This window comes from Hyperoodon ampullatus (genome assembly GCF_949752795.1).
Source record: "Hyperoodon ampullatus genome assembly, chromosome: 14".
Classification (NCBI taxonomy): Eukaryota; Metazoa; Chordata; class Mammalia; order Artiodactyla; family Ziphiidae; genus Hyperoodon; species Hyperoodon ampullatus.
This window is the reverse complement of record NC_136927.1, coordinates 55,367,601-55,377,261: the sequence shown is the minus strand read 5'-3', so window position 1 is coordinate 55,377,261 and position 9,661 is coordinate 55,367,601. Positions and strand designations below refer to the sequence as shown.

General features: G+C 45.1%; 1 protein-coding gene and 1 pseudogene across 2 annotated transcripts in view; one reads left to right on the top strand and one right to left on the bottom strand.

The window, feature by feature from the left end:
* Positions 1-501: 501 nt before the first annotated feature.
* LOC307063476 (large ribosomal subunit protein uL6-like) lies at positions 502-1,312 on the bottom strand (annotated as a pseudogene). The gene is made up of 2 exons: positions 958-1,312; positions 502-724 (listed from the first exon to the last, which is right to left on the bottom strand). The product of its transcript is annotated as a large ribosomal subunit protein uL6-like (transcript).
* Positions 1,313-7,189: 5,877 nt separating this feature from the next.
* The window catches only part of EIF2AK1 (eukaryotic translation initiation factor 2 alpha kinase 1), a 31,377-nt gene continuing 28,905 nt past the window's right edge, over positions 7,190-9,661 (top strand). The window contains 1 exon segment of the mRNA XM_079720163.1: positions 7,190-7,370. Within this exon segment, the coding sequence (XP_079576289.1) occupies positions 7,253-7,370 (118 nt within the window). The 5' untranslated portion in view covers positions 7,190-7,252.

Sequence of the window (9,661 nt, the reverse complement as noted above, 5' to 3'; positions counted from 1 at the left end):
AACCTTGGGCCACAGGAACCATGTTTATCACAAATATAAATTAACTCCATCTTCTAATTTTCCTAATTCTTACTAAGACTGTATCACTTCTCAGCTGCTTTTCACACAAAGTTACTGTGACTCAGGCACTTGCCTCACAAATATTCAAATTCGTGCCTCTGCAAAATTACAGATACCTTCAGGACATCTCTCAAAGTTCTTCATCCAATAATGAACAACCACAGTGTTGCCTGTCACCAGTACCCATGTTCCTCTTGCCTGAAATACCCTTGCTATTCCTTCAAGCCACTTCTCCCATTAAGTCTTACTAAAAAAAAACCACTCATTCCTTCTGTTATTGTTCTTACCACACTAGAATCTACTTAACTACTTACTGGCCAAATAGTTGGAAAGGATAATCAATTTAAGAAAAATTCCCAAGTCAAAAGAGATTTTATTCATTTAAAAATATCACATATGAGTCTGGCCTCTTGCAGTTTCTGTAGCTGGATCACTCAGAACTTACTCATCAACCTGTTGAACTGTTCTTTTTTCAGAAACATAGATACCATCCAAAAATTTTCTGATATCCTTTTTTTAACTGTTGTGGCTTGCTGAATCAAGGCAGCTGAATTTGACACAAGTTCAATGTTGTTTCCTTCAAGAATCAACTCATCTTTCTGGGCTTGAGATACTGAACAAGCAACACCTGGCCTCATCCGAACCCTGCAGATGTATTTTTTGTTTGTTTTTGTTTTTGTTTTATTTTTCTGATACGCGGGCCTCTCACTGTTGTGGCCTCTCCCATTGCGGAGCACAGGCTCCGGACGCGCAGGCTCAGCGGCCATGGCTCACGGGCCCAGCCGCTCCGCGGCATGTGGGATCTTCCCAGACCGGGGCACGAACCCGTGTCCCCTGCATCGGCAGGTGGACTCTCAACCACTGCGCCACCAGGGAAGCCCCAGATGTATTTTTTACTCCCAAAATTTTGGATTTCTACAAGAGAACCATTTTCCTGAATAACAACATTGGTGGGTAAAAGAGCATGCGCAGAACTCATCTTGTAACGGAAGCCCAGTGTAACACCCTTGATAATGGTCTGTACGTGACTACAGGTAGTACGAACAGTCACCAGTTCCTTTCTATTCTCCCACCATGTGTCAACCCGGAACCTCTTCTTTTTCTTTCCAAGGAGACTGAGTTCTCCACTGATATGATTGAAGTCCCTCTGCAGGGTGCCTCTGGGGCCGTTCACAATAACTGTGCGTCCCTTCAGAGTAATGTCGACATTTTCTGGAATGTCGACAGTCTGATTGCTGAGAATGGTCTTCATTCTCACCTCGAAATAGATGTGGCAAAGAGTAGTGACTCTATTTTTAGAGGTAAAGAGAATGCTCATAGTCCACGGCATGATGTGGCAAAAGAGATACAGGAAATACCACCACTGGATACTCTTTTCTTTTTTTGTGTGTGTGGTACGCGGGCCTCTCACTGTTGCGGCCTCTCCCGTTGCGGAGCATAGGCTCCGGACGCGCAGGCTCAGCGGCCATGGCTCACGGGCCCAGCCGCTCCGCGGCATGTGGGATCTTCCCGGACCAGGGCATGAACCCATGTCCCCCTGCATCGGCAGGCGGACTCTCAACCACTGCGCCACCAGGGAAGCCCCAAGCCTCACCACTGGATACTCTTAATCAAACACTTATAAGAAGCAAGGATCTGGGTGACCTTGTATATGATACCTTAAAACATTTTGTTAAATTAACAAGTATAATGAGATTGACTGGTGACTCCTAATGTCACTGGACAAAAAGGGGAAAGAAAAGGATGAGCTTACAGATTTGATTTTAACTGATGTGGAAGCTCTGTGTCTGCCTTGAAAGAAGAGACCCTTGGGACTTCCCAAGGATCCAGTGGTCCAGTGGTTAAGACTCCGTGCTTCCAGTGCAGGGGGCGTGGGTTCGATACCTGGTCGGGGAAGTAAGATCCTACATCTTATTTACCTGAATGGCTTATCATGAACTGGGTGTTCTTTGACCCAACAAGCCATAAAGTTGGGCATGCGCAGAAGCACTGCATCACCAAATGGAAGTGAAATCATGCCCAGGCAGGCCCTGAAGGCACACATAATTTACATGAAGAAGTGGCTCAAATGTTCACAGTTCCCACTCCTGCTACAATACCCTCTCTCTCCACGCCTACGAGTATGGCCTTATGGAGAGTTGCCTATGATCAGAGCATATACAAAGGAAGGGAAGACTTGGGCCTGGTTTCCAGATGCTTCTGCACAGTATGCAGGCACCACCCACAAGCGGGCAGCTGTAGCACCACGGCCCCTCTCTGGGACATCCCTGAAGTACATGGTGAAGGGAAATCCTCCCACTGAGCAGAACTTTGAGTAATGTATCTGGTTATTCATTTTGCTTGTGAGGAGAAGTGGCCAGATGTGATTATATACCGATTCATGGGATGTGGCCAATGGTTTGGTTGTATGGTCAGGGACTTGGAAGGAGTGCAAGTCTATAATTGATGACAGGGAAGTCTGGGGAAGAGATATGTGGATACACGTCCCTGGATGGGTGAAAAAGGTGAAGATATTTTTGTCCCAAGTGAATACTCACCAAAGGATTTTTTTTTTTTAAATAAGGCCGCACTGTGTGGCATGTGGGATCTTAGTTCTCTGACCAGGGATCGAACCCTCGCCCGCTGCAGTGGAAGCGTGGTGTCCTAACCACTGGACCTCCAGGGAAGTCCCTCAGCAAAGGATTTTAATAAGCAAGTCAATAAGATGAACCATTCTGTGGATACCAGTCAGCCTTTTCCCCCAGTTGCCCCTGTAATCACCCAATGGGCAAAGTGACCATGGTGGCAGGGATGGAGGTTATGGGTGGGTTCAGCAACATGGGCGTCCACTCACCAAGACTACAGCCACTGCTGAGGGCCCAATCAGCCATCAGCCGGGACCAACACCGAACCCCCAATATGGCACCATTCCCTCAGGGTAATCAGCCAGCTACCTGGTGGCAGGTTGATTATATTAGACCACTTCCATCATGGAAGGGGCAGTATTTTGTTCTTACTGGACTAGACACTTATTCCGGGTAGAGATTTGCCTTCCCTGCATGCAATTATTCTGCCAAAACTACCATCTGGACTTACAGAATGCTTTATCCACTGAAATGGTATTCTACAGAGCTTCTGATCAAGGAACTCACTTTCCAGCAAGTGAAGTGCAGCAGTGGATCTATGCTCATGAAATTCTCTGGTCTTACCATGTCCCCTACCTTCCTGAAGCAGCTGGCTTGACAGAACAGTGAAATGGCCTTTAAAAATTTTGTTTTATTTTATTGAAGTATAGTTGATTTACAGTGTTGTGTTAATTTCTGCTGTACAACAAAGTGATTCAGTTACACATATATGATATATATGAGTTAATATTTGTATATATATAATGAGTTAATATTTGTAAAAGCACATAGAACTGTGTGAGTGAGGCTGACACAGCTCTCAGTAAACGTTATTTTACATATAAAATAAGGCTTCTCGTAATAGGGAAGGGATGTGGGAACAGATGTGTATGTATGACTGATTCACTTTGTTATAAAGCAGAAACTAATAAAAAAAAATAAGGCTTCTGCAACTTTCACTGTGTTTTAATTAATTAATTTATTTATTTTTGGCCACACTGCATGACTTGCAGGATCTTAGTTCCCTGACCAGGGATTGAACCCATGCCCTCGGCAGTGAAATCGCAGAGTCCTAGCCACTGGACCGCCAAGGAATTCCCCACTGTGTTGTTTTAAATGTCCATGATAAGACAAGTATATCTAGTTGATTCATTCTAACTGTTCTATAATATTTGTTTGCATATATGTTTATTTCCCTACTGATGGATATTAGGCTATTTTTGTATTTGTTGTTACAAACAATGTTGCAGTAAATATCTTTATACACATATCCTTAGGCACAGATAAGGGTGTCCAAAGAGAACCAAGAGGGGAATTATTATCTTTAGAATATATTTTAAAATTTACTTATTATTTATTTGGCTGTGCTGGGTCTTAGTTGCGGCACATGGGATCTAGTTCCCCAACCAGGGATCGAACCCAAGCCCCCTGCATTGGGAGCGTGGAGTCTTGGCCACTGGACCACCAGGGAAGTCCCCAAGAGGGGAATTAGTTACTGGATCTTGGGTATGCACCATTTCAGCTTCACCCAATATCCCTAAATAGCTCTTTAGCAATGTATGATAGTTCCTTTTCTCCATGTCCTCACTAACCCTCGGTATCAAAAACTCCAATTTTTGCAAATGATAGTTTGAAATATTTCATTGTTTATCTTACACTTACCTGTAACTAGTGAAATGTGTGCATCTTTTCCTCTGTTTATTGGCCATTAGGGGTTACTTTTTGGTTACCTGTATGCTTAATATTGCATCTTTATATGTATCATGTTTCTATTTATTTATTTTTTATTAATTTGTAGGCAGCCTAGATATATTCTGGATATGGAATAAAAGTTGACTCTCAGGTTTCAGGCTTGGATAAGTGGGTGGATTGTGTGCTAATTTAAATGGATGGAGAAGGGTAATAGAAAACAAGTTTTAGGAGGAATATCACGAGTTCACGTTCAGACAAACCTGAGATGCTTTTAAGCCATCCAAAAGAACAAGTCTGTGTTGCAGAGATACATTTGGGAGTTGTCAGGTTATAGATGGTATGTAAAGTGATAGCGGTGCATGTGGTTATCTCCTGACAGAATTTGGAGTGACATGACAAGAGCCCTACAGAATTACACATTTGGAGAAGGAGGATCCAGAAGGGGATATTGAGATGAAGGGCCAGTAAAATAGAGAAAAACTAAAATTGTGTGATATTATGGAAGCCAAGAAAGGAACGTGTTTTTTTTTTCTTCCAATTTTTGCCTGCATGTGGTTTCATTGCAGGGATGTACCCTAACTGCTCTTCTATTTGGAATTTGGATTATTTCAGTGCTTTTTTAATTATAAATTACACTTTGATGGACATTCTTGTATTTATCTTTTTTCACCACTCTATTTCCTTTGGATATACACCTATATATATAGGTGGAAGGGTATGCTTATTTAGAAGCTTTTAACTATAAATTGCAGGTCATCTTCTAGAAAGATTTCTTTCATTCTATTCTGACCAGAATGAGTTTTTTTTTTTTTTTTCTCCATTCTGGTGGTGGTGGAAAAGTGGTGAGAACCAGATAATGCATACCAATATTTTTAATGGTTGCAAAGTGTGCCATTGTATTGATATTTGTAATTTATTTAACCAGTTATATTGCCTGTTTTGGGTATTACAATTAGTGTTGCAATTAATAACTTTTTAAGCTAAATCCTTTTGCTCATTCTTTTTTTTAAAATTAATTAATTAATCAATTTTTGGCTGTGTTGGGTCTTCGTTGCGGTGCGCGGGCTTCTCGTTGTGGTGGCTTCTCCTGTTGCGGAGCACGGCCTCTAGGCATGCCGGCTTCAGCAGTTGTGGCACTTGGGCTCAGTAGTTGTGGCACACGGGCTTAGTTGTTCTGTGGCATGTGGGATCTTCCCGGACTAGGGCTCTAACCCGCGTCCCCTGCATTGGCAGGCGGATTCTTTTTTTTTTTTTTTTTTTTTTTTTTTTTGCTGTAGGTGGGCCTCTCACTGTTGTGGCCTCTCCCCTTGCGGAGCACAGGCTCCGGACGCGCAGGCTCAGCGGCCATGGCTCACGGGCCCAGCCGCTCTGCGGCACGCGGGATCCTCCCAGACCGGGGCACGAACCCGTGTCCCCTGCATCGGCAGGCGGACTCTCAACCACTGCGCCACCAGGGAAGCCCGGCAGGCGGATTCTTAACCACTGCGCCACCAGGGAAGTTCCATCAAATAAAATTCTTTTTTTTAAAAATATTTATTTATTTATTTTTGGGTGCGTTGGGTCTTCGTTGCCGCGCGCAGGCTTTCTCTAGTTGCGGCGAGCGGGGTCCACTCCTTGCTGTGGTGCACGGGCTTTTCATTGCAGTGGCCTCTCTTGTTGCGGAGCACGGGATCTAGGTGCACGGGCTTCAGTAGTTGTGGCACATGGGCTCAGTAGTTGTGGCTTGCGGGCTCTAGAGTGCAGGCTCAGTAGTTGTGGCACACAGGCTTAGATGCTCCGCAGCATGTGGGATCCTCCCAAACCAGGGTTCGAACCCGTGTCCCCTGCATTGGCAGGCAGACTCTCAACCACTGTGCCACCAGGGAAGTTCAAATACAATTCTTAAACAATACCATTTTTGCACATCGCACTGGGGTTGAGGCCCCAACTCTGAAAGGCTTTTCTTTTTTTTTTTTTTGGCCGAGCCACGTTGCTTGCGGGATCTTAGTTTCCCAACCAGGGATGGAATTTAGGCCAGGGCAGTGAAAGCGCCAAGTCCTAACCACTGGACCGCCAGGGAACTCCCCCAAACGCTTTTTATTCCAGCTATGTTATCTGATCTGCGATCTAAGAATCAACTTCCAACAGCATTGTGTCAGCGACCAAGTCTTCAGAGACATCGCCAGAGGGCAAAGAGGATTTTTGCAGCCAATGGCTTCAAACCGACGTTGGTCCAGTGTGGCCATGGGATCACTTGGAAAAGCCTGTCTCAGGTTTGTGAAAGTCCTCTCAAAACCAGCGGAATTTTTATTAGGCTGATTCACTCTCGAATCTATTTGGCATTTCCCGTTTTGCTGTGGCCTAACGGTTCACCAAAATATGTTCAGTTCTCCTTGAGACGAGTCTTGTAGATGCTTTTGATATTTTTTAAAAAATAAACGACAAATTAACAGTCACCGCTGTATCCGCAAAAAGTAAACATTTGGATCAGCATCCCTGCAGACATCCGATTCTTACACTAGCACCCGAGTCTTGGCGTGAGAAGTGAGAGCGCTGACTCGTCGGGTGTTCAGGTCTCGAGGATAGTGGGGCTGAACCGCGGGGAGCAAAGGCCGGGGTCGACCCCACGTGGGGGCCACCCAATTCCTCCCGCAACGCCGCGCCAGCCGCCGCCCGCAGAGAAGCCCGCCACGCGCCAGCACCCCGGGTACGCCGGCACGGGACCAGCTCCCCTCCTCGAAGGGGAAGGGGCGGGGGCGGGGCTTGAGGCAGGGCCCGCCCCCTCAATCGCCCGGGGGGCGGGCAGGTCTTCCGCCTTCCGAGGGGCTACTTCCGGATCCGGTCGGCCGCTGGGAGTAAATAGGGAGGCGGCGCTTGGGTGGCGGGAGGGCTATCGTGCAGCCCGCGCGCGGCGGGCGATGCTGGGGGATATCTTGGGGGCCCGGGAGCGCGAGGCGGAGGGCGACGCGGCAGGGGCTGTGCCTGCGCCGCCTGCCATCGACTTCCCGGCCGAGGGCTCGGAACCCAAGTATGATGGTGAGGGACCCGGAATGCGGCGGCGGCCCTCCCTGCCCCCGTCCACCTTCATTCCCGGGGCGGGCAGGTAGCTGCGAGGTTCTGCCCAGGACCTGGACAAGTTCGTCTGGATCCGGGCTTGAACCGGGACCCAGCGGTGCCGTATGGGGGCGGCGGGCGGGCCGTCTGGGTTAGGTGAACTCGTGTTGAAACAGGTGTCTGCAGCTTGGTCGATCGCTTACATTTCTGTTCCTTGGTTTCCTCTGTAGACTCGGGGCTGCGGACGTGCTGGGCTGTTTTCCAGCTCCCGAGCCCCGGGGTGTTGTCGGGCGATGAGCTTGAGCTTTGTAAACTACTGGAATGGAACTCTGCAGACCCTATGCGCTGAACAGTTTGGGTTAAGAGTTTTAATTTGTAGCTTCTCTTGTCTTTTGCTTCACTAATCGCGTAGCTAAAGACTTCTCATAGTGAGGCAGTATGGACATCATCCTCTTCGGTTAAAAAAAAAAAAACGCCCAAGTTTTCTTGAGGCTTTTGGTTTCTAGGAGGTAGGGCTAAGTCGGCAAAGCCAGTCAAGTTATTCATAAAGCGAGAGGTACTTACAGCATTGAGTCTAACCAGTTCAGAGTATCTAATGTTTTAATGAAAGTGCAATCGGCTCTTTAGCTGCAACCAGTTGTTTTGGCAAAAAAAAATTTTTTTTTAAATTGAACATGAGAGTGATTTGGAGAACTTTTCCAAACTTGCAGTTGGTATCAGAAGGGAGGGAGGTTTCATGTGGACAGTCTACCCTGTAACATTTGTAGTTGGCTAAGCCCTTGCAGACATCAACATAAGGATTGGGAGTGAGCATTACAGCATATAATTATGAGCAGAACTAAGATTAAATAGGGGCCAAAATGGAGAGAGTCTGGTATGTAACGTCTGCTCAGTTTAGATATTGGACAACTAAAAATAAGGGAGTGGGGAAAGCATGTATTTAAAAAGTAAATATATTGATGATGGTAGTATAGCTATCGATATTCTGTAACCCAGTAGCAACAAATATCCCAAGTTCTCAGAATGTGGTCTTTTTTTCCTTAGTGGATGTACACTTAAAAAAATTGAATTATAGTTAATTTACAATGTTGTGTTAGTTTCAGGTGTATAGCAAAGTGGTTCAGTTATACATATGCATATATATTCTTTTTCAGTTTCTTTTCTATTATAGGTTATTACTAGAATTGAGTATAGTTCCCTCTGCTATACAGTAGGTCCTTGTTGTTTACCTGTTTTTTATATAGCAGTGTATATGGACTTTTAATTAATTAATTATTTTTTTGGGTGCGTCGGGTCTTAGTTGCGGCATATGGGCTCTTTTTGTTGTGGCACGTGGGCTTCTCCCTAGTTGTGGCGTGTGGGTTTTTTCTCTCTAGTTGTAGCACGCAGGCTCCAGGGTTCAGTGGGCTCTAGTTGAGGCGCGCGGGCGTAGTTACTCTGCGGCACGTGGGATCTTAGTTCCCTGTCCAAGGATCGAACCCACGTCCCTTGCATTGTAAGGTGGATTCTTTACCACTGGATCACCAGGGAAGTCCCTGTATGGCCATTTTTAAAATAAAATTGTGCCATAAAAAATGAATACATTGATTCAAGGAGGTTTTTACTATGTGGTAGTTCGAATAGAATGATTACAGAGAATACATGTTAAGTTGAAGCATGAAACAAATATTAACATGTTGTAGGGATTTAAAGGAGCAAGCTGAGTTGAAAAGGTCTTAATTTATTCCTTAAATTCTTTGATTTTCATCCTTATTACTACTACAATTCTTGATCTTAAAGAGAAACAAAAACAGACTGTGAGGGCGATTTAAGTATGCCCTTAGCACAGGACAGTTGTAAGATAACTACTTTGTAATGGGTAAACTGATTTTTTCCACGTGTCATATTATAGCAGCTCAATGATGTGTAAAGCGTTATGTCATAGAAGTCCCAGCTGTAAACAGGCAAGTCTGTCTGTTCTGTAACATTGTGATAAGGTTTTCTGCAAACCGAAGATTATTTTTGAAGGGAGTGATCGTCGATAAGCTTCTAAAAATTTCCTCCTCCTTTGGTTACTAATAATACTGCCGCATTTACGTATTGCCTTTTCTTCCAAAGAAGCCCAGAATGTCCAGACATACTTTATCTTTTTATATGAAATTTAGGTGTGTGAGAAATGTAGTTTCATTTCTAGACTTCAAACAGTAGGTAGACGATTTCTTGATGGTCGCCTGTATTGATGTGAGGAGGTCACTGCCCGCCAATGGTAGTGTCAGAAAAGTTGCAACCTAGAT